The 25,218-nt window shown below is 46.1% G+C and overlaps 2 protein-coding genes and 1 non-coding gene across 12 annotated transcripts in view; 2 read left to right on the plus strand and 1 right to left on the minus strand.

The window, feature by feature from the left end:
• The window catches only part of DIP2C (disco interacting protein 2 homolog C), a 310,254-nt gene that overhangs the window by 78,004 nt on the left and 207,032 nt on the right, over positions 1-25,218 (minus strand). For all 10 annotated transcript variants that reach the window (XM_044927925.1, XM_025264059.2, XM_025264062.2 and 7 more), the window contains 8 exons: positions 20,379-20,489; positions 15,649-15,772; positions 15,279-15,388; positions 15,053-15,155; positions 13,362-13,426; positions 11,243-11,336; positions 11,044-11,163; positions 9,763-9,877 (listed from right to left, as the gene is read on the minus strand). In XM_044927925.1, coding sequence (XP_044783860.1) covers positions 9,763-9,877; positions 11,044-11,163; positions 11,243-11,336; positions 13,362-13,426; positions 15,053-15,155; positions 15,279-15,388; positions 15,649-15,772; positions 20,379-20,489 — 842 coding nt within the window. The remainder of the gene's footprint in view (positions 1-9,762; positions 9,878-11,043; positions 11,164-11,242; positions 11,337-13,361; positions 13,427-15,052; positions 15,156-15,278; positions 15,389-15,648; positions 15,773-20,378; positions 20,490-25,218) is intronic.
• On the plus strand, positions 6,908-7,417 carry LOC102403257 (40S ribosomal protein S25-like). The gene has a single exon (XM_044927938.2). It carries the CDS (start codon positions 6,976-6,978, stop codon positions 7,351-7,353), a length of 378 nt encoding a protein of 125 aa, XP_044783873.1. The 5' UTR covers positions 6,908-6,975; the 3' UTR covers positions 7,354-7,417.
• Positions 7,428-7,534, plus strand: LOC112578986. Its single transcript, XR_003103422.1, has one exon. It is a non-coding gene; the product is annotated as a U6 spliceosomal RNA (small nuclear RNA).

A 25,218-nucleotide genomic window follows, 5' to 3' on the forward strand; every position in this document is an offset into this window, starting at 1 on the left:
AGACAGGCATGACCATTCCTCACTCATAGACAGGACATGCACCGCCAGGGCAACGGTGGTGGGGTTGGCCAGGCAGCATGCCCAGAATGGCTTCAGAACCCGTGTCTTCCACCTCAGTGCTAAGCTGCCCTCAGCCTTACCCGTTTCCACACACCTGTGCTGACATTGATCACCAACCTTATAACTGTTTCCAATATGGTGAGTAAAGTGCATTTCTCATTGTTGTTTCAATTTGTATTTCCAGGACTATTAACCAAGTCAGGTGATCTTTTTGCTCCATTAACACCCTCCTAGGAGAAGGCAATGGCAACCCACTCCAGTACTCTTGCCTGGAAAATCCCATGGATGGAGGAGCCTGGTAGGCTGCAGTCCATGGGGTCGCTAAGAGCCGGACACGACTGAGCGACTTCACTTTCATTTTTTAGTTTCATGCATTGGAGAAGGAAATGGCAACCCACTCCAGTGTTCTTGCCTGGAGAATCCCAGGGACGGGGGAGCCTTGTGGGCTGCTGTCTATGGGGTCACACAGAGTCGGTCACGACTGAAGCGACTTAGCAGTAGCAGGAAATAAAAAGTCCAAGGAGAGAAACTAGGTGAGGGCAGAAGAACCAATCTCAATAAGCAAGATTCTTAGGAATTTCAAAACATCTACTCTAATAATCAAAACAAGTAAACTAAATAATGGCCGAGGGTGCCACAGACCCAACTGTCAGCTTCCAGGTTCAATTCCAAGATGAACAGTGTGCTTATGCATCTCACACAGAACACAAATTACAGGAGGAATCACCCTGGCAATCTCAGGACCACACAGAGCTGTCTTCACACTCTAAGAAAGCACACAGCTAGGAATGGCCAATACCACCATGGTAGAAAAAGGGAAAATCCCATCTGAAGCCAAAGTAGAGGCCCTGCAAGGAAGGAGCTGATGGAGAAGGCCTTCAGTGGGCAGTCTGTACCCACTGTTATTTGTGGTACCATTTTTAGCCTCTAACACACTTGACATGATCAGCCTTGAGCTGATCATGCTTCTACAAAGCCCAAAGAAAGAGCTCCCGCACATGCAGTGAACACATCAACACTCTGCAAACAGCCAGCCAGGCTCAAACATGCAGCGATGCCAAGTAAGTGGGGTCAAGTCAGCAACAAAGGTTCTGAGGACTTCCACTGCTGGGACTCAACAAGGTAACTACATCTTCTTAGTGCCACTGCCATCCTCCAAGCCCTCGGCTAGCCGGGACAACAAAGACACAAGGTTGAAACATAGTACTCCCCAAATTAGGAGTTATTTTCATGTAGTTTTGTCCCTAATGTAGTTTTATCCCTAATGTAGTTTTGTCCCATGAGAGCAATACATGCCACATTAAAAAACCATTTTAAGAGCTGAGTAACATACAAAGGAACGTTTCTCCCTATATCACATCCTTACCTATTCAGTAAGTATGTAGTTAGCAGATTTTTTTTTTCTGCTAAATCTATTACTTACAGACGCTTAATTTTCTCTCAGCCAGAAAAGGGATCACACCATACACACTGTTTACAAGATGTGTTCTTCATTTGTCCTGGTTACTTTTCCCTGTCAGAGAGCAATCATCCAGAACCAGCAGGGAGACAGCCTGCAAGTCTGGGGTTAGGGAGGCTACTTCCCAGCATCTCCCTCTGTGCACCTCAGTCTCCATCAAAGCAAACTTCTGTGCTCAATTCAGTATAACACCAAATACAGTAAAATCAACTCAAACATACATGGTCAGGACAATGAGATAACATGGTTACTCTGCTTTTCACTGCTACCTCATTAAGTCATTTTAATTTACATGATTATCATCTCCAAACTATTTCGTGTTAGAGAAGTTTTAAATTTTTGGCTAAATTTTTAGATAAAATGACAATGTATTTTTATCTCTTATGTTTTAAAAATAAGGTTGTGTGTGAAGTCTCTCAGGAGTATCCAACTCTTTGTGACCCCGTGGACTGTAGCCCGCCAGGCTCCTCTGTCCATGGGATTCTCCAGGCAAGAATACTGGAGTGGGTTGCCATTTCCTTCTCCAGGGGATCTTCCCAACCCAGGGATTGAACCCGGATCTCCTGCATTGCAGGCAGACGCTTTATCCTCTGAGCCACCAGGGAAGCCAAAATAAGATTATGGATCTCCAAACTCTGAAAACCCCCCACTTCAACCCCATAGGCTGTGTTAACTGTTTTTCAGTCTGGGTCACTAGTTGGTTTGCCTCTGTCAGAAATCGTCAAATTTCAGTTTCACCTGGGGGCTACAATGTAAGGACAGTTCCACGTCTGCTATCTTTGCCCTTTGTTTCCGCCCAGCTTTCTAACTACTAAATTAGATGCTTTTTCAAAGTGGAAAATATTTATGGTAGCACAGGGGTATCTTTACCATTCTTTGGAATTACTGACTTAACTACTGTGTTTTATATATATATATATATATATATATACATACACATACATATATACATATATATATATATCACACCTTTTTTTTAATTGCCAAAGTGTCATGGTACTGAAAGAATACCTTGTATTTAAAAGGGTCACAAAAAGCTTTTTTAGTTCAATCAACATTATCACAATGTTGCTGTTAAACAATGGGCTCCATCATCTATATTTTAGAGGGAGACACAATCAAATGCAACCAAGGAGAAACCCAGTCAGAAAACAACCTACTGGAATCCATCTTATCCTGGTATTGTAATTCTCTTGTTGAGTTTAGGCATCATGGATCCTACTTCTCCAGTATTTTTTATTCTACAACTAGCCTGCAGAGAAAAAAATACTAAACATTCATCTGGATGCACACTGGCATCCAGACACTGGCCAGGGCCCTGCTGCCAGCTCTCCAGTGCACAGGGACTCCCTGCTCCTTTCCAAGCAGAATCCGGAGGAGACTGTGACTTCCTCGCACCCGAACCTTCCTGGACACTCCCTTTTGTGTAGGTGAGAGGCCTGCTGCTGCCTTCAAGAACAGGGACATCAACATACTTAGTGGCCATGACCACGGGTGCCAAGCCACCAAACCTGGTGTCCACTCTGGCAGGACCAACTCAGAGCAGCCTCACAAGGCCAGCCCTCCTGGCTTCCACACCCAGATCCACTGGCTGCCCAAGCAGCTTCCCTGTAACAAGCTGGCTTGCAGATTTACAAACATTTGAACAGAAGACCATCACAGAGTGATACATATTCAGAAAGGGCCAAGGCTCTGAAAGTCTGAGCAGTGGAGATACAGCAGCAATTTTTCTTCACTGAGGACCACAGGCCAACCACCCAGTCCCAGTTTCTACTTAAATGGACAAAAGCCAAGCGGGCAATCATCTGCTCCCGGCTCTTTACTGCAAGTTCAATTTCTTCTTCACCACAGAGCAAAACAAGCTGTCCTGGGAAGGTTATTCAGATAGGACACAAATGCTCAGACAACAGCACAAAGGAAAAAATCAGCTCCCAACCCTTCAAGTGAGAATGAAGGACTCAGCAACAGAAACAGACTTGACAAGGCAGCCAATCACTTGTTTTTCACTTTTTTACTTTTTCTTTTAAAGATCATCCTATGAGTAAGTAGTAGACAAAGTGTGAGTGCTGCAATGCTTCCCATGCTGACTTTATAATATTTAAGAAAGTGTCCAGTTTGTCCTCACTCCCAAATCCACAGGAGCAATGACTAGGCCTCCCAGGCCCCCACTCAAAACTTGAATGAATAGAATGGATCAAAGCTGTTTTTACTTAATAACTTGCCCTCTCACTTCTTACATGTGCAAACTGCACTTCAAGTTTTGGGAAAAAAATAAGCACAAAGCACAAAAAGAGAAATTCATATTCCAAAAGCAAGACCATTCTGTAGACACAGCCATGTGCGTGGATACCAGACAGAACAGGAATCTGACCTCTAGTCACTGGTCACACAGCCTGTAGAGGAAGATGTTCCAAAAAAATATGAGTGTTTTCACAAGTTTGCTTGAAAATGAACTTAAATATGAACATGTAAGAAACAAGGATGGTGAATGAAACAGGTTCTAAACAAGAGTTTAGCATGTGTTTTCCTTCTACATTCACCCCTGAGACAGAGACCCTGTCACCCACTTCACCACCACGCCATCTGAGCATGACACCGTCACAGAGCAATGCCCTCCCTGCACAGCCAGTACTCACAGCTCACATGCAGCACATGCAGGTCCTCCCTGGCATCAGAGCATCACCCCAGAGTTGCTGCCCCACACCCTACTTGTGTCCATGCCTTCTCCCTCTCCCCTGTCTCGGCCCTTCTCAGGACCAGACTCATAGGGGCGTGGGCAGTAGGGACACGGCCTTTCTGCTGATGCTGCTTTCTCAGAGCATCAGATCATGATACTATAACTTTATGCAGTTAGCTGCACCTAGTCAGTCAAGTGAAATTAAAGCAAACAAACAAAACCCTACACAACTTCACTCAGGTAAAATGCAAACCTACATCTTTCTGCTTAGGTGAGTGTATACATCCAGTACACAGACATGCGGGAAAGGGCTGAACTCTTCACAGCCTTTGCTGCTGGTGAATTACAAAGGGTCATTGTAACTGTACAGCAAGTGACTTTTATGCCTCACTTTACATATTTTCCATTTTTCTTTCATTCATCTATTAACAAAATATATACTAAACACCAACCATCAGCCAGACAGAGACAGAGAATAAGCAATAATACACCAGTGAATCTGCCAGCCTGTGAGAAGGAAGCAAATGCTGAGAGGGCATCACAGTGAGTCACGTGAGCACGGGGTGGTCAGGGCAGGCCTCAGCCATGCTGCCCTAGGCGCACACCAGAGACCAGGAGGTCTGGCCACAGGGAGAGAGGATGGGACCAAGAAGGGGCATGACCAGACTGTGTGGCCTTGTGGCTCCTGGTCAGATGGGACAGCAGGGCAGAAGGGCAGGAACTCGGTGAGTTGGTGGAAGAAAGTGTTGGGCTTGGATGTCCCCTGGCAAACTGGACAGGATGCTGGAGCTGGTGGAAGGTGTGGGGTGTGCATGTGGCTCCAGTGGAGGGTAAGAGAGGATGGTAGCGGAGGCTTAAACTAAAAATCACGTCTCCTTGGCCTCCACCTCTCCTTCCCATGTGAAAGGAGAACTGAGTCCACAGTGGCCAAGACCCAAGAGATGAAGACCAGCCCCCAGTTTCCACATGCCCCTGGATCTAGCCTGAACTCCTCACGGGCAGGGAGCACACGGGAAGCCGGGGAGGGGCAGCAGGAGGGACAGGCTGCATACAGCCTGGAGGGGTACAGGGTGCGGGCCTGGGGCTAGTGTGTCAGGTGCGGGAGGAGGCACAGGTTAACTGGTCCACAGTGACTCCGCCCTTTCTATCACAGGAGATGGCTGTGAAAATCAACCTAAGATTGAAAAGCACTCTTTCAAATGTACACGTTTTGGACAAACTCAAGGTAAATAACACCATGACAAGCACCTGGCTGGTCTTGAAATGCACCCTGAACTGCCCCCTAGGACCTCTCTCCTACCAGGTATGATGGAAATGAAGTTTGTGATTTCAAGTCACATCAAAACCAAAATGGGTCATCAGGTAGCACAATGGCGTATTAGCCTCTGTGAGCAGCTCAGCACGTGGGAATTTGCTGGCTGTCTGAGGCCGGTCATCACCAGCGCTCTGTTCACTTTACTGCACAAAGTAAACCATTTTCTGAGGCACTGCAGACAGATGTGTGCTGCCTACAGGTGCTGTATCTCCAGAACCACAGGGCACCTCAGACATGACATTACCTGGTCAAAGCCATAAAAGAACAAGAGAAAAACCCGGAAAAAGAACTCAGTGAAGCAGAGATCAGCAATTTATCAAACAGAGTTCAAACTACTGCTCATGAATATGCTCACTGAACTCGGGAGGAGAATGGAGCAACTGATTGGGAATTTCACCAAAGGCACAGAAAATGTAAAAAGAACCAAACAGAACTAAAGAATAACAGAAATGAAAATGACACTAGAGGGACCCAACAGTTCAGATTAGAGAACGTGAGACGGATCAGCCATCTGGAGAACACGGCAGTGGAAATCATCCAACAGTAAAAGAAAAGAAACGAAAGACAGGAGGACAGCTTACGTGGCCTCTGGGGCAACGCCAAGCGTGCCGATGTTCACAGTACAGGGTCGCAGAAGGAGAGACAGAAACCCTGTCTAGAGAAACGATGGCTGAGAACGTTCCTGACCTGGGAAAGAAGACAGACCTTGAAGTCCAGGAAATACTGTGGGTGTCAGGATGAAATCAAAGAGATCTCCTCAATACACACTGGAATCAAATGGCCAAGGTTAAAGATAAAGAGAGAATCTTAAAATCAGCAGGAGAAAAGCAACTAGTTACATACAAGGGAAACCACCTATGACTATCAGTCGACTTTTCAGCAAAACTCTGCAACCCAGAGGGTTTGGCAAGACATACTCAGAATGCTGAAGGGAAAAACATAGAACTAAGAAGACTCTACCCACAAGGTTCTCATTCAGACTTGAAGAAGGGAGAAGAATTTTACAGAAGAGCAAAGCTGTAGGAGTTCATCACCACTAAACCATTCTTACAAGAAATGTTCAAGGGACTTTTATAAGTGGAAAAGGACATAACTAGAAATAAAAAATTATGAAAGAAAAACCTCACTGGTAAAGGCAAACAGGTAGTGGTAGTGGTAAAGGTAGTGGATCAACCACCTGTGAAGCTAGAAGGAAGGTTCAAAGACAAGAGTAGTAAAATCTACATCCGCAATAAGCAGTTAGGCAACTCACCAAAATAAAAAATGCAAATCAGGACATCAAAAACAAAATGGAGAGTAAAAATGGAGTGCTTTTAGAATGTGCTCAAACTTACTGAAAACTTAAGTGACCACCAACTTAAAACAGATGCATATATACACAGGTTGAAATATACAGTGCTCTTTTTTTTTTGTCCGACATCTTAACGAGGCTGCAGTGGCTGTAGCTGCTCTCCGGGCTTTGCTATGCCGCCCAAGGACGACAAGAAGAAGAAAGATGCCGGCAAGTCAGCCGAGAAAGACAAAGATCCAGTGAACAAATCTGGGGGCAAGGCCAAAAAGAAGAAGTGGTCCAAAGGCAAAGTTCGGGACAAACTCAATAACCTAGTCTTGTTTGACCAAGCAACATATGACAAACTCTGTAAAGAAGTTCCCAACTATAAGCTTATAACTCCAGCTGTCGTCTCTGAGAGACTGAAGATTCGTGGTTCCCTGGCCAGAGCAGCCCTTCAGGAACTCCTTAGTAAAGGACTTATTAAACTGGTTTCAAAGCACAGAGCTCAAGTTATTTACACCAGAAACACCAAGGGTGGCGATGCCCCAGCTGCTGGTGAAGATGCATGAACAGGTCCCACTAGCTGTACATTTTGAAAAATAAAACTTTATTAAATTAAAAAAAAAAAAAAAAGAAATATACAGTGCTCACTTCAGTAGCACATATACTAAAACTGGAATGATACAGAGAAGACTAGCATGGCCCCTGTGCAGGAATAACATGCAAATTCAGGAAGCATTCCATATTTTTTATACTTAAGGCTGATTCATGCTATTGTATAGCAGAAACCAACATTACATTGTAAAGCAATTATCTTCCAATTAAAAAAAAATATATGAGTTTCACGGAAACCACAAACCAAAAGCCTGAAACAGAAAAAGGAGAAACAAATAAAACATACCATACACAAACCATTTTTTCTTTTCTTTCACTAATAACTCCTTGTCTTGCCCACCTTCTGCCTAGAAATCTTCCACGTATACAACCACTCAGAGCTTAAAACTCAACATTCAAAAAACTAATACGATCATGGTATCTGGTCCCATCACTTTATGGCAAATAGATGGGGAAAAATGGAAACAGTGGCAGATTTTATTTTCCTGGACTCCAAAATCACTGTGGACAGTGACTGCAGCCATGAAATTAAAAGATGCTTGCTCCATGGAAGGAAAGCTATGATAAAACTAGATAGCATATTAAAAAGCACAGACATCTCTTTGCCAACAAAGGAAGGTCTGTATAGTTAAAGCGATGGTTTTCTCAGTAGTCACATACAGACGTGAGAGTTGGACCACAAAGAAGGCTGAGTGCCAAAGAATTGATGCTTTTGAATTGTGGTGCTAGAGAGTCCCTTGGACTGCAAGGAGATTAAACCAGTCAATACTAAAAGAAATCAACCCTGAATATTCACTGGAAGGACTGATGCTGAAGCTGAAGCTCCAATACCTTGGCTACCTTATGAGAAGAACTGACTCACTGGAAAAGACCCTGATGCTGGGAAAGGTTGAAGGCAGAAGCGGGTGGTAGAGGGTGAAGGAGAAGGGGGTGGTAGAGGATAAGATGGTTAGACAGCATCACTGACTCAAAGGACATGAGTTCGAGCAAACCCTGAGAGATGGTGAGGGACAGGCAAGCCTGGCATGGAAGAGCTGGACATAACCGAACAACTGAACAACAACATGCTAAGCACAGCAGGGATCCCCAACCTCCAGGATCTAATGCTTGATAATCTAAGGTGCAGCTGATGCAATAATAATAGAAATACAGTGCACAATAAACAGTAATGCACTTGAATCATCCCCAAACCACCACCTGTCCCTCTCCCCCTCCTTCCCCATCCATGGAAAATTGTCTTCCAGGAAACTGGTCCCGGGTGTCAAAAAGGTCGGGGACCGCTACTCTAAAGCATGTCTCTGGTGTTCAGTGAACAGCAGTGTGTATCTGTTAATCCAAACTCCTGATCTATTCTACCCCCACCTCTTCTCCTTTGGTGACCATAAGCTTATTTTCTCTATAGGTGTTTCTGGGAACCACTGACAAATCCAGACAGGCCCTTGTAGCCCTTCTCACCCTGGACAAAGTCAGCTCTTATGAGCCGTAACCACAGCCTGTCTCTGCTAGGCACCAATGGCTCTGAAATGGGCAGTGATGCCGGAGTAACCTAGGACCAAGAGCATTGCATTTGCTGACCTTAGCAAGAGCCCTGGCAGCCCAGCTCCACACAGCAGAAGACCCCAGGCCCCAGATTCCTCTGAAGTGCTGTTGAATAGTTCAAAAGCTCAGAAAACCAGCGTGTTTACTGTGTAGTGTGTGTAGAACTGCCGAAAATGAAGACAACATAAAAACCATGTGTAAAAGGGAAAAGGGGTGGCCACAAAATTTTCGTTTCATCTGTTTACTCTGTTCTGTTGATGTTGATTAGACACTAAGTCATGTCAGACTCTTTGCAACCCCATGGACTGCAGCATGTCAGGCTCCCCGTCCTCCACTATCTCCCGGAGTTTGCTCAAATTCATGTCCAATGAGTCAGTGATGTTATCTGACCATCTCATCTTCCGCTGTCCCCTTCTCCTTTTGCCTTCCATCTCTCCCTGCATCAGGGTCTTTTCCAATGAGTCAGCTCTTCGCATCGGGTGACCAAAGTACTGGAGCTTCAAGTTAAACCTGAGCCTAATACAAGCAAATGAAAATATGCATAACCTGCCAGGACGAGGTTCACTGCTCAGCCTACCTACAGACAGACTTCCACTGACCTGGGAATCACAGTCAATCTCCAGAGTGATAAGTAAGTTTCTAACTAATGAATTTAGACTATTTAAGAAAATCCATTCTAGCATATACAAGAATGAAAACTCATCTTGAAAGTTGGGTCCTATTTTTATTCTCACACTAAGATAAACTGCAAAGACTTCCGGGCCTCTGTTAGCTGCTGAATGAGACCCCTCCCCAGGCTGCCCACTGAGTTAATGGATTTGTACCTCCGGATGGCCACAGTGAGAGCCTCTGGTGAGCTGGCGCAGGGGCAGATGACTTCTTGGCGTAGACCTTTACTTTGGAAGACGTTGAGAAATGCATCACAGGAAGAAATAGACCCTAAACAGAAAGAGGGGATGACAGTGGACAATTAAAAATATCCCATAATATAAAATGCCTTTGAGGTTACAATTTAGGCACATGTGGAATTAGGTAGCATGGACAAATACTTCATTTAACATAACCTACCATTTCTGTTACAATGAAAGCTGATATTATTCTCAAACACAGAACTCAAGAATTTAAAAAACGCAACTTCTATATTTAACCATACATTTTTTCTGACTGAAGAAGTTAACTTTAATAACTTGTCTGACACTTGTTCTACCATTTTTCACATGCATGTTCCAAGAGAGAACTTTAAAGCCAACTAGATGAAGAAAACATTCCTCTATATTAATATGAGTGATGAGATCAAGATATACAGTTATTAGGAACCTATCAGCTAAACTAGTCCCTAATACAAGTTTACCTTGCTTCTTTTAAAACCTATTACTCTGCAGAGTTATGGGTAAAACCATTTGTGTATTAAACAGCTCACAATTTATGGAGTTCTACTGTAAACAGAAGAATCACTTATAAAACTAATATACAAAATTACCTGTTTGCAGATCAGATGTTCTTTAAGTGTATGATGCTTTAATTTAGAAACACAGATGCCGCAAAGTTTACCAATGTGATCAGAAACATTCATTCACTCATTTTCATTCATTCACTTTGCTTCTAGCTTATATGCTCTTCTCATGAAATACAAGCTAGCAGAGTTTCTGTTTCAACTGACTGAAATAGTTCTCAAGGTATATTAATAGTATTCTGTGCAATTGCTCATTTATTTTATCCAGGTAGTTTCTGGTACAGAATTTGATAATGAAATTCCATTAAAAATGACAAATTAAATTTCCTGATCAATAAACCTGCTGTGGACCATAAAATAATCATAATTAGTATTTCTTGAGCGCTTGAGAACTGTACATAGGGACTGCTGCATATCTGATGACTGGGTACCGTCTTGCAGCTCAAAGAAAGAGAAGAGTTTAACACGTCACCTTTCCTCAGAATCAGGAAGGAGAAGAGCCAGGACTCCACCCCAGGGCTGTGGATGGACCTTCAGGCCCTGGTGCCTTGAGGCCCTGGTAAGACTCTCCTTCACTAAGATGAACGCTAGGAAAGGGGAAACCAAAGCCCAGAGAATGAGGCTCCTCCTGCCCGCCTGGTCCTTCACTTACAGGGGTTTGCGCCGTCGGCCACTATCAGCATCCGGAGAGAGGAGAGGTTGATGTCTCTCTGATCCCTGTGCGCCACCAAGGCCCAGTGCATGTCCCGGGATTTGACACAGGCCACTTTTGCTAAAGGAGAAGCAGGTGCAGTGAGTGACCGCCTGTATCGTGGGATGTGTTGACACTCAGCGGCAGCCCCCCAACGCACCTTTGTACTGGCAGACCTTCTGAATCCAGGACAGCGGGTTCACCTTCATCAGTGCATAGGGGATGCTGATCACATGCATCATGTTCATGACGCTCTGGAAGCAGGATACAGGGGTGAGTGGGCAGTGGGGTGGTGTGGGGATCCCATGAAGGGGGTAAGCAGGGGGTGGTGAGGGAAAGTCCACATGGGCATGACCCTCCAAGAGGCTGTGGGCATGGAGGTGACTCCTCAGAGGGTGTCTTGGCGCCCCCAGCTTCTACTGATACAATTCAAGAGTCTAAGTTCAAATCCTTTTCTTAGAAAAACTTAAGTGGAACAATCACTTTTTATTGGGCTTTCAGTATTGAAGCTTAACTCTCTAGTGTACTCTATTCATTTTGATCCACAAACTTAATTTCCTTTATTAAATGTTACGCTGAACTCCAAGCAGTAGGGGAGAGTTGTCTGAACACTCTTCTGTCTGGCCTGGCTCATGTAGACCAGGGCCTGGAAAAAGCGCTTATTTCTTTCAATGGATGACAAAAACTAGCTCTCTAGGTAAACGGGTCGGCACTCACACGTGCAGCCCAGACTCATACGTGGCTCATCCTCATCCTCTGTGGCTGCACCCTCTGAGCTGGCAAGAAGGAACCACGATGTGGGGACACACTGGACAAACCTACCCCATCAGCTCTGCCCTCTTAGTGGGTGGAAGTGGTACAAAAGGGCGCAGAAGCTCTGGAGCAGCTCTGCCGGAAGAGGACCATGTGCCCCTCCCTGCACTTGTGAGCCTGCTCACCGTCAGCATTCACCCCACACCTCGGGCTTGTTGCCCACTCCATGCAGGTGTGAAGCATTTTTCATCATAAAGATGATGCTTTGCAAGAGTGGGAGCTGTCTAGTCAGGGACCAGCCTTGCTCCAGAAGGTGGCAACCAGAAAGAGATTCGCAACTGCCAGTTCCTGGGGCAGCAACCCAGAGCACAGCAACCAGCTGGTGACAACATTCATGAGATCTACCACAGAACTCTTGAAAGCAAGACTGTCACAAAAGAACTCCAAAAGCAACAGTTGTCAAGTAAGTAGATGGGCCAGGTACTCATTACACATGAGGCCATATGGTTCTCATAAAAGGTCATCATTTCCACTGGACAGATGGGAAAACTGAGGCTCAGAGTGACTTGGGCCACAAACGATTCTTGGGCATGGGAGCAAGCGATGTGCCATGTCACATGCCACAGGAGAAGGACCAAAGTCCAACTTGGGTCCTCTGGGCTGCGCTCTTCCTGCAACACCAGGAGACAAGGGGAATGTGCATGTGGGGTTGTGCTTGTATGTCTTACTGATGAGTGTCCAGGTGCATATGGGAAGAAGTTGCTCAGGTGGAGCCCCAAACCTTTGTCTGCAGGATGCTTGCAAGCTCTTGTTCTAGTAACTTCTGGTTTATCAGGAAATAACAAATCCCACTTCTTATAGTTATGTTCCAATCACTTGTGTAAAACTACTAGAATTTTTTGCTTCAAAAAAGATATAAAGTTTCAGCATAAGAAACTTAAAAAGAAAAATGGGTGAGTGGAAATCATCACATGTACAACAGACATAGGAAGCCTCTAAGCAGTAATGCTGAACACATCCTGAACAAGGCCATCACTTCTCACACAGCACTAACAAAAACGAGGCCTCTACAATTCATGCTGAAGTTCTGACCAAGGGGAAATCTGTATGTTTCCCCTGCAGCATAACTCCTGAAATGTTCATTAAACAACAATTCACAGAAAAACAAGAATGTTGCAGCCAAATCAGATGTGTGGGCAAACTGACCCAAACGCAAGACACAAAGGTTTCTGAGCTTGACAATTTGAGCTGCCACCCATGGGAAGGGAGATCCTGAACTTTCCTGAGCCTGAGAAAGGCCATGGTCACACTGCAGCCCCAGAGCGTGGCCCCCAACACACGCCACCAGCTACCAACCTTCTGGTTTGCTGAGCTTTTGGAGGTTATGTTAGCTGACAACCGAAGACCTCCAGCAATGGCAGCTTCTCTTTATCATGGGGGAGGAAGGGGTCAGATCACAACTCTAACCCTGACACGTAGCACATGCAAAGGTAAACAGGACAGCAGAGCCAGGCCGTCACACTCACCGTAAGGATTCCATGCCAGAGCCCAACGTCTTTCTTGAAATCCAACACATTCACAATCGTTTCAGCTGTACAAATAGACAGTCAAAGATTTAACAAAAGACAGTCACAGACCAAAGGACAAAGGAAATTCAGTATCACATCTGTGGCAAGGAATGGGTCTTAGAAACATATCACTCCACTGTCTCTGTAGAAATGTTGCAGCCTCCAGTCAGAGGCTCAGAGACAGTGGCCTGCCTGGAACAGCAGCTCTTCAACCATCACTTAAAACACCCCACTCCTTCTCCTTTTATAATGTGTTTTACCTCTCTCTTCCTTTTTCTTTCTTAAAATATTCTTTTCATGTCCCTCATATGTTCTCTCAAGAGAAGGAAATGCTGTGTACTTGCAGGAGGAGGTGACTTCCAGCAAACGCACCACTAGAATGTGCGCCAAAGTCTCATACCAGGTGCCTTGCCCCCATTTCAAAAAGGGACATTCAAAATACACAGCCTGTATTCTATTTTATGCAAGATTTTTTAATGCAGAGAATTAGGGAGCAAATTTACATTATCTATCCTCCCCAGTGGCCACAAGAGTGACGGCTCTGGACCTTTGGGAAATTAGGGTAAGGAATACAGGTCATGAGGTGGTGAAAAAAAAATTGGAATTCAAACTGACAAACAGGGTGATCATCAGAAGTGACGTGTCTTCACGTGCGAAACATCTGGACACTTGTCCAGGAACCGGACATCAGTGGAACATCTCCTGAGACAGTGCACTGCTCTTAAGAAGGGAGACTGTCAGAAGCATGGTGAGACAGAGAATGAGAATAGCAAGAAGAGCAAAGAGTCTCCTCCATGACTCCTGACCGACTCCAGGAAGAGACTCCAGCATGGCGGCAGCCTGCGACATGGCCAGGGGACCCCCGATGGCAGCCTCTCCAGTGGAGGGCGCTATGGGTATGTGATCTGACCCTTCCTCCCAGGAACTGTCAGCACTGTCAGCATGGTTATTACCTCAGTCACTCTATCCCTGCGCTCCCAGGACCACCCCAAGCAGCGCAAGGACAGCACATCATGGAAGCCAGTGCTCGACTGGGAAGCACAGCCCCAGAACGCGAGGCAGTACAGGGAAGGGAGCGCTGTAGTATGGGGCATGTCTGTAAAGACCCCAAAGAGGTTCTGGTGTGCATCCAGGGGTGAACACACTCCAACTATGTCAACTATGTGTTACAGCCTGAACTGTTTTCTCCCCAGTTCTTACCCTGGAGCCCTAACCCAGGTGTGACTGTGTCTAGAGATGGAACTCTGAGGAGACAGTTAAACAGGAGCCTATAGGGCGGGGCCTGACCAACAGAATGGTGTCCTAACAAGGAGAGGAAGAGACTCCAGAGCTCCCTCGGCACACAGAGGAGGCCCTGTGAGGACACAGCCAGAGGCGCCGTCACAGGCCAGGAACCAGGGCCTGCAGCCCTGGGCACTGGGCTCCACCCTCCAGACTGTAAGGTGGCAACACCTGCAGTTCAAGCCCCAGCCTATGGTGTCTCTTTTGGTTGCAGACTAGTAAGACGCCAACTAAACCGTCCAACAAATGGACCTTCAAGGCAGCCGGGGAGAAACTTAATCCGACTCTCCTCGTGACTGGTGGGCACAATACGCACTTCTCAGGGATGGATCTGGGGTCAGGATACCCCAGCAGGGGTCTGCCCATACCTTCTGTGTAGCCACACGCCTGTGTGAGGGCCTGGCAGTGGGTCAGAAGCGCAATCCTCGTCACGGTCACCCCGAGCACACTTCCATCCTTGCACGTCTTGTACTGCAATGAGAAGGGGCCAGGAGGGTAGAGATCCAGGCCCACAGCCGCCGCTGACCCTGAGCTGTGTAAGGGTTGCAGCACGCGTCACTCAGCTCCCCACCTTGTCCAGATCCAGAGACTCACCTCAATATACGCAGTGTCATTATTTGCATCCTTAATGTGCGGGAACCAATCTCGAGGAGGTTTAGAGAGATGTTTTGACTCTGTGACAAACCATAATAGTTTTGGCCAACCTTGGAAATAAAGAACAAGTTCCTTTCAGGCAAGCATCACTCAGAAGACAGGTGTGACACCACCTTCCTGCTAATGGCAAGATCCACAGCAGCACAGGCCAGATCAAGTCTCTGTGTTTCCACCAAGTCTAAGGGCATGGCCAAGGTGCTGTTAGCCTCCAAGAGCCGAAGCCTGCCATATGCAGGCTGGGAAACCTCCTGTGTGGACAGCGTGTTAGCACAGGCCATGGGGCACACCCTCCCACCCAGCCCGGGCTCACCTTTGAACTGTGGGATCTCCCCCGTCGGGCTCTTTGGCAGCCCCTTGTGGCAAGCATCGCTCGTCAAGGCTACAGTCACCCCACAGCTTCCAAGCAAGAACCCAATCTGCTGACTTCCTGCATCCTGGAGACAGCAGCAAGGAGATGAGGTCACGAGTAGAGGTGATGGCCGCTCTCTCGACAAAGCATGGTCTCAGGGCTCGGCTGACGTCTGCATGGTGGGGGCCAAACCTTATGCTCTCTGCCCGCTGCCTAACCTTGGACAGGGCACGGGCTTGGCCTCAGTCCTGTCATCTGCACCATCCCCTTGGCCTGCTGTGAGGGACGCACACAGGGAGCTCGGTGCGTGCTGGTGCGCTCATGGGGTCTCGTTTCATTCCCCTCTGGTTGAACAACACCATGACCATAGGCCACAGAGAGGATCCAAGAACATGCCTCTGGTCAGGACACTGACCCCAAGAAGTCTATGATCACACCCATGCCCACCACGGAAACAAACATGCTGCATGGAGTGAGGGCACCACTGCATGGACTGAGCAGCAGCATTTGGGAGCAGACACTGTGGGAGAGACAGGCCTGGGCGGCACCATCCCAAGCACCCAGCTGCCCACAAGTCAGTTAATTCACTTTCCTTACTCCCACCACTCCCTCCAGCTATGATTCAGAAAACAAAGCTGTGGAGCAGCCAGCATTCCTGGAAGGGAAACATCAGGACTGCGGTGAGGCCATCAGCTCCTTCTTTCCCACTGCAGTAAAATCAGCAGCATCAACATCTCAGAACCACATCTTCCCAGTGCCTAGCTCCCACATCTCACTGCAGACTGACAAGCTCTTCTCAACAAGGAATCCTGCATGACCAGCCTCCACATGGCCCTGAAGCCCCAAGAAGGGGAGGCAGCCTGGTGCTTGGCGCAGGGGGACCTTCCCAACCCAGGACCCTTGTGAGACTTTTCCTTCAAGTAGAGCTTTTTCAAAGAGAATTATATAATCTGTCACTTCACTGTGAATGTGGGCATCACATCATCAGAAGCTGGACCAGGCCAGGGGCAGGGAGATGGCTGTGTAGCCAGGTTCAGGGACAGACAAGCACTTCTCTGTGATCGTGAACTTTCAGGGACCACCTACAAACAGGGCACTCATAGTGGCTCAGGGGAGCTCCCAGGGCAACTGTCAACCTGTCAGGGCTCACAATGGAGGCCTGTTGTCCCCGAGGTCCTGTATTTCTAACATCTCCTCCTAAAGACCTTAAAACACAGAGGAGAGGTTGAGAGAAACCAGGATCAGGATCCGTGGCTACCATGAAATTCAGCTTTGCACCTGCTCCTCAGCATCTTCTTGGTCTGGAATACTCAGAGGTCCAGGTGCATGCCCACTTCGCAGAGCCAGCCCTTCCTGCTCACTGGGCTGAGATAAGACCCCTCTGCCTGCTCTCAGAGGGTCTCCAGAGTCTCCTTCACACACCTGGACCCCTGAAGTTAAGCCCAGCTTGACCCCAGAGCCTCCATCTTCAGCCCTCCACAGGTCAGTTCTCCTGGACTCCGGGTCAGCGCCCTCAGCCTGATCCTTGAGAACCCACCCACACCCCCACACCACCACCATGCGGAAAAAGCTCCACAGAAGCTGCTCAGGAGGCATGAGAACCACTGTCCTGCGGCTGGAGCGCTCCCCTCTCCCATGCTGCCTGTGCGATTTTCCCTGGAACGGCTCTTTCTGGCCTGTGCTGGCTGGGGCCTTCCTCTGTAGAGCTGAGCTGTAGGGCCACAAAATCTCACAAACTCTCCTGTGCTGTGGAAGAAAAGGTGGACCACCTTTGAGTGCAAACCTCTCTCTCACTATCATCCTCTCTCCAACAGAGCTGATGTGTGTCGTCACTTGCTAGGCAGTCTCTCCACACCCGCAGTCTGTGACAGGTAACTTCTCAAGCAACATTAAACGTGGCACATGACCATCCCCTACCCAGTCCCATCTCAGTCTCCCAGTCAGAGAACATCAGCCATACCCATGAGAAGGCTTCTCTCTAGTAAACATGAGGTGAGTATATGGAAGCCCTCTTTCATGAACTCTGTATTTGTGGCCCTGACACTACTAGCTGGTGCTCTTCCAGTTTTGATGTTTGTCTGCCCAAAGTGCTAGCTTCTCAGCAAGTGGGTCATGTGCTAGATTCTAAGGTACGGACAGTCTGCACTGGTGCAGGACAGCGAGCCCCCTCTGAGTCCAGAGGCAGATGCTGATGCGCCAAGTGCTGCCGGGCTGGACTCCTGTGGCCTCAGGGCTCACTCAGTCTCTGGTCTATGGAACTGAATGCACAATTTCACCTCTGGCATAGCCTTGCCACTCCCCATGCTGGCAGATGGGAATTGGCTTCACAGCTCCCACCAGCCCACAGGTCTACTCTATTGTCATTTGGCCTTCACAGACCAACTCAGCACCCTCAAGAGGGTGGAGAGGACAACCACCGTCCACACCTGCCCACTGTGGCACAGTCCCAGGGGGATATCCCTTTCTACTACTATGAACTTCTCAAGTGAAAAACCAGCCTTCACCCCTCATTCCAAGAATAAGAATAAAGAAATACACATGGGACCAAGTTGTTCTGTGAAGCTCAACAACACTCAAAATTTGGAAAATCTGTTTCTCCTTAGGCCCTTTAAGACAAGGTTAGTGTGCACAGGACTCGTGGCTAGAAGATTCAAAACTCCATCACCAGTGCCACTGTGCGCCTCTCACCTCGTGCTGAATGGCAACCAAGCAAGTGCATTCTTCATTTAAAAGTAAGAAAAGTTTTCTGAGGACAAACACTCTGTTCTGAAGGCACAGACTGAGCCCAATGCACAGCTTCTGGCTTCATGACAGCCTGTGAGTCATCTCCTGGTTCTGTCCTTTCAGGCGTGTTCTGAGGGACAGAGGGCCAGGAAGGAACCCCAGCTTTTTCTTTTGAGAGAGGGTTCCCGGTCCTGAGGTTAACAGTGACCATCTGAGGATCTGATGCACCTGGGAGATGAGTGAGACAGAGCCATGTGGCAGGCCACAGCCAGGAACACCTATGATGGCTACAGGCAAGTCTCAGGAACCCCAAAAGATGCAGGTGAGACACCCTGCCTTCGCTCAGCAACCCCTGGCCAGGATGTGGCAGAGGCAGGTGCCTCTTCATTCAAGTGATTTTCCTCTGCAAACCAGCCTTGGTCTGGAAGACAGGAGGCTCTAGACATAAAGTAGACAAATACTTTCTACATGTGATGAGTGAACAACAACTGCCACTCACAATGATAAACATTCAGGGGTCCACTTACTGCAGTGCTCATGGAGAATCTGTGTCTCCACCTGTAAGCCTACAAATCCCTCCTGATTATTATCAGAGAATCCAAAGGACCCCAGTCCCCTGCATTAGGTGTCAATTAAAAAGGAGCATCACACACCTGAGCACCTTCCCAGATCAGCACCACCACCAGAGAACCACAGGGGAGACCACGGCTATTGCTCAGGGAATCTTCAAGCCCTTCTGCATTTCCTGTCAGTTGTGAAGGTCACAGGGCTCAGGGAGATGAGGAAGCACTTTATTGGTTGTGTATTATACCCCAGGAATTCTAGAGGCAAAACCCTTGCAAATATCGGGGTTCTCCTCAGGCCACTAGAAGGGGCTCTGATGTCAGGGGCTGCAGGGCTCACCCCACTTCCAGAGCCACTTGCAGCCCTGCCCTCCTTGCAAGTGCACCCAGGAGGCCAAGTAGGAAACTTGCATATTTTGTACCCAGGAAATGGAAACAGCAACCATTCCCCAATCATTTTCTAAAGTAACCCCATGTTCTCTCCTTCCAACTTCAGGAGCAGAGTTTCAAAGGCACCCAGACACCATGAGCAGACCTTGAGGCATTTCCCCATTTTTATATCAGAGTAGCCACAAAGACAGCTGGAAGATTCTCTGGAAACTCAGCCTGAGCACGTGAAAGCCCTACATTTTGGAGCTGGGAGAGTCACCTCACACAGTCTGTTCACGATGATGTGCTAAACGATGCCAGGTGAATCCAGGGTGGAGCCCCAGGGTACAAGCCGTAACACAAGCAGTGGCAGAACCACCCCACAGCCGTGGGCTCCGTCTCCGTCCACAGTATCAGAGAGTCTCTGGAGGACCATCAGCACCAACCCCAGCAGAGCCTCTTCTCCTCACCCTCCCTTCCAAAGTTACTGCAGGTCTATGGCGCGAGAAGCAGTCATTTATGTGGACAAAGACACACGCTGCTGTGTAGGATTCTGACGCTGGACTACACTACAACTGTGACAGCAAGATAAGTTACTTATTCTTCTTTTAGAATAAGATTCAACAAATTATAGCTGAACCTGGGACTTGACAACATCCTAACACCCGAACAAATGCGACAACTGTCACCCCTGAAAAATAAGTAAAAAATCTACCATTTACTCAGATTTCTAGCACAGTGACACTGAAAAACAAGACATTGGAACGCCTGGCTTTCTGGCAGATCACCCTGCTCACACACAGAAGGCACCACCACCAGCAGCAGCTGACTCTGGCCACTGAGCTGACCAGAGTCAGGGCTGGGATGGCCAATGAGAACTGCACAGAGTTTCAGAGACAAGGTAGGCAGCCCTGGCCTTTCCGATACACATGCTGCTGAGAGGAATGCTCTACAGACACTGTTTGCACATTCCGACCCCACAACAGAACCTTCCAGCATGGCCAAGAGGCCTCAACAGAAAGAAGGGTTCTTTACCTTTCTGGTGAGGGGCACCTCAATGGGCACAGGCACGACTTCGGCCAGCAGGCAGCCATAGAAAGCCACCATGGAGGCAGCGGGGTCGTTGTTGGGGAACACCAGTGCCACCTGGACCCAGAGAGAGAAAGAAGGATTAACACTGACACCATTCCACTAGAAAAAATTAACATGCCCCATTTAAAAATGCATTTTAATAAGTTATCAGATACTCTTCCTTTAGCTCATGTGGAAGGCAAACAGATTATCCATGGTCCTCTCTGCCACCACATCAGAATGCAACTATCCATGCTGTTTACATGTTATCTTCCCCAAAGGCATGTACTCTTACACAGACGAAACCAGTATGTACACACTACTTGTCTCTCACTGTTGTCACTGGGCTCTGAAGTGTGTCCCTGTGCTTCCACATGGTCTTCACCACATTGACTGCATGCTGGGCACGTCCTCCCTAAAGTGCTGGACTCCAAGCAATGCTATTCTGACCCCGGTTTGACTTCAGCACCCCAAGCCTTGGTTTTCTTACCTGAAAAGTGAGAATACTAGCTAGTAGAACCTTCATGCCAGTGTTGTAGTAAAGGTCAAGTGAGAAAATGTCTAAGGCTCACACTATGCCTGGCACATGGCAGGCAGCCGTGAATGGCACCCACCCAAAAGGCCCTGGGTTTGGCCGGCCCTCACAGTAAAGGCTTCTGTGAACACCGGCCCACACCTTCTGCCACACACTGCCTCTTGGGCTCAGCCTATGAAGAGCTAGGAGCAGAATAATCATGGAATTCTAAAAGGTAAATTTAAATTACTATCCAAATAGCCAAATAATGCATTGTATGATTTTTCAAATGTTTTCTGATAGTCCTCAAAAGAATCTTAAGAACAATCTTTTACCAGATGGGCTGATAATTATTTATTCTTGTATGAACTGTGTTTCATTTCCTGTGTCTATTTATCTGCTAGTATTTACATTTTATAGTATTAACTCATATTTGATGCAAAAACTTCTTGATATAATGCTATTTTCATGAGAGCATTTAGTGACGTATATACACTTGTCAAGTGTTTGACAAACTCTTCGCCACATTTACGTTCACCTGGCGCTCAGGTCAGCATCTGCGGTGGAGCTAGTGCAGGCTCCGCCTGCTTGCTCTTCATCACCCAACGCTCCGCTCCCTCTGGAGCAGCCCTCCCTACTCTGGCCTGAGCAGCCACCTTTAGGATGGAACAGGCAGTCCTACTTTCGGATCCGCACCCACCCCTGCCGCGAGCTCTGCAGGACTCTGCCTCATGAGAACACAAGCTCTTCCCAGGTGCTACTGTTGCATCTGCACTGCCCTTCCTTGTTAATAATTAACCACATAAATCCCATGATTTAGCAGATGTATGTTTTTTGTATTACTCTATCAAGAAATTTAACCCATTTTTCTTTAGAAACATCCTAACTAGAAGTTACTGACTTTGTCATGAACAGCTAGATAAAACATCTTAATCACCTCAACATCTAAGTAAGCAGGTTGGCATAAAGGATTCAGATGACAGCTGAGGACAGAGAAGGCTGCGCCTTAACCCTGACCCTGCAAGCAACTCAGGATAGCTGATGGAAACAAATTAAGTTTGGGATTATGTGAAGATTTCCTTTCTATATGGCATTCCTATAGTTTACTAAAATCAGACAATGAGAGCCAAATGAAACCATAAGGCCATTAAAAGCCATGCTGCACTACTGAAGAATTTTAAGAAACTCTGCAAAAAAAACGGTTAATGAAATATTAATCTTAATTTTGTCCCCAAAATACCCAAGCAGATGCCAGGCTACCATTAGTAGGACTTCCGAGGAGGAATGAAAGGATTTATTTGCATGTCTCTGCATATAAACCACAAACTATTTTTAAAATGATCTGAGGTTTACACTGGCCTCAGGTATTCTGTTTTCAGCTGGTGGTCTGAGAGTAGACAGCATCTGTTTTTAGATCTGGATCTGGCAAAACAACAATATTCAGTCAAACGTTTGCAAAGCATCCAGGGCACCACTGCTGCTAAGACTGCTCTCCCTGAACCAAAACAGAGGAAAATACAGGAGATGCAGTTCCTCCCCAGACCAGTGACTCCACCCCAAAGTCCTCCTAGAGTACCTAGTCTGCAAGCAGGAGTCTTCAAGAGCACAGCACTGAGCAAAAGAAGGCGCTGCTTCCACAGCTAGACTGTGGGTCAACGAATCCCAAGATTCTGGTCTAGTGCCATCCCAGCTCTGTTCATAGGACAGTCAATTTGATCCAGGATTTTAAATTCCCACTGCTTGATCACTAAAGTTCATGCTGAAAATGTCATGTTATATAACCTTGCAGAGTTGGGTTAAAACAGGATGAAATGTTATATTAACATCAAGGGAATTAAAGCAAAATACAAAATTGTATATTATACTCTCAAAAATATAAAAGTAACAGAAAACAGTCAATACCTACAACCTCTTTTAGAATCAAAACTGAATTTTTTTTTAAGAATTTAAGAAAGGGAAGACTATTTGTATCATTCTCACATTTCCCTTTTACATCTCTATCAGTCACAAGTCCTGTGTTTTGCTAACTGCACAGTGATTCCAGTGCAATACACATATGGACACTTCATTTTCATAAACCCACACGGTTTCTTTCTGTTCGATTCCCTATGTATTCCCTGGCATTTCATTGCACTTTATGCACAGAGCATAAAAGGCATCAACAGACCACCTCCTTGGTCTGCTCTCCTCCACTGGTCTTCCCATACCATCCACACATCACAGAACTCCCCTCAGTCCTTTCCACTCTGTCCTAGAAACTGACCAAGAGCTCTGGGCTTGCTTTTTCTCCCCAAGAAGTTGTCTCAGATTCCAGAAGCTCCCATAATGAGAACACTGTCTGTCCTTCTAAAACAGTATACTAGTATCTGTATCTCTCACCATTTTTTCTGGAGACCTTTTTCATTTTCCAACTTACAGATAGCCAATTATCAATATCTTCATTTTTCCCTAACATAGTAAGCTCCCTGAAGGCAGGCTTCACATATGATGCATCTCTGTGTATTCCACAGCTCCCACTACAATATCCTGAAACCTTTTCAGCTTAGGCACATAAATGTTTTTTCAAAGCCCAAGCAGGCACCCCCCCCTCAAAGTGCATTAAGAGGGTCACCCACATAAAGGGCATCTATAATTTTTATGCCAAAGACAGACTGTTCATTATCCTTGGGAGAATTACATTTAATTTAAAACAATTTTCAAAGAGGTAAAGAACCTGTTTATTGTGATAGAAGGTTACTATCAACTGAATACTACAGTGGCATATACTTATTTAAAAGGCATTTGTATGCACATGTCATATCCCAGCCACATGAATACCTTTCAAAGGAATAATTTAGAAATGCAGCCCTCCTCACACAATTCAAACCACCTGCTGCTGAAGAGAATAGTTTCACATAGTCTATCAAAATCTGTCCCCACATTCTTTCTTACAGCTGAACAGAGATGGTTTATTTTACAACTGTTACTGAAAATGAACTTTAAAAATTTGCAGGCCAAGACTTAAAAAAATGACTCTACTGAGACCTACTAACCAAATTATAAGGGAGACATTATCCATGCAACTGACATTTTATTGTGATAAAATAAATCTAACGAAGTTTATCATGCTGCCTGTTTTCAAGTATACAGTCCAGTGGCATTAAGTAGATTCACACTGTTGTAAAACCATCATCAGCTATCCATTTCCAGAACATTTTCACTTTCCTAAACTGTAACTCTGCCCCCATAAACAGTTAACTCCCCATATCCTCCTTCCCACAGTCCCTGGTCACCTTCATTCTTCTGTCTCTAGGAATTTAAGTACTCTAAGTACCTTGTATGAATGGAACCATATAATATTTGTTCTTTTGTGACTGGCTTATTTCACTGAGCATAATGTCCTCAAGGTCCTTCCATGTTGTAGAACATATAAGGATTTCCTTCCTTTTTAAGGCTAAATAACATTACACAGTATGAATATACCATACTCTGTTTATCCATTCACCCCTCCATGGATGCTTGAACTGCTGCCACCTTTTGGGTTCTGTGGATACTGCTGCTGTGCAAAGTAGTGTAGATGTTTATCCGTTCAAGTTCTTGCTTTCAGTTCTTTTGAATTACTGGGTCAAATGTTTAAGTTTTTTAAGGAACCACCACAGTATTGTTTTCCACAATGGCTATACCACTATATATTCCTAAAAGCAATAGAAGGGTTCCAATTTCTCAATGTTGCTAACACTTATTATTTTTTCATCCTAATAAGCGTGAGGTGGTATCTCACTGTGGTTTTGATGTATGTTTCCCTAATGATTAGTGATGCTGAGCATATTTTCATGGGCTTATTTGGCTATTTGTAAATCTTCCAAAGAAAAAGGTCTATTCAAGCACTGTGGCTGGTTTTCAAACTTTTGTAAAATATATGATTTATAAACATTTCTCCCATTCTATGTTTTCACTCTTGACAATGTCCTTTGGTGCACTGAAGTTTTTAATTCTAGTGAAGTGCAACCTACCAATTTTTTTTATTCCCTTTGCTTTTGGTGCCATATCTAAGAAATCATTGCCAAATTCAATGTCATGAAACATGTTTTATGTTTTATCTAAAGAGTTTAGGTACTTAATTCATTTTGAGTTAATTATTTAATATACACTACAGGCGTGCCAAATCATTTCAGTCATGTTTGACTCTGCGACCCTATGAACTGTAGCCCGCCAGGCTTCTCTGTCCATGGGATTCTCCAGGCAAGAATACTGGAGTGGATGGCCATGCCCTTCTCCAGGGGATTTTCCCAATCCAGGGACTGAACCTGC

Source organism: Bubalus bubalis, chromosome 14 (assembly GCF_019923935.1).
Source record: "Bubalus bubalis isolate 160015118507 breed Murrah chromosome 14, NDDB_SH_1, whole genome shotgun sequence".
Lineage (NCBI taxonomy): Eukaryota > Metazoa > Chordata > Mammalia > Artiodactyla > Bovidae > Bubalus > Bubalus bubalis.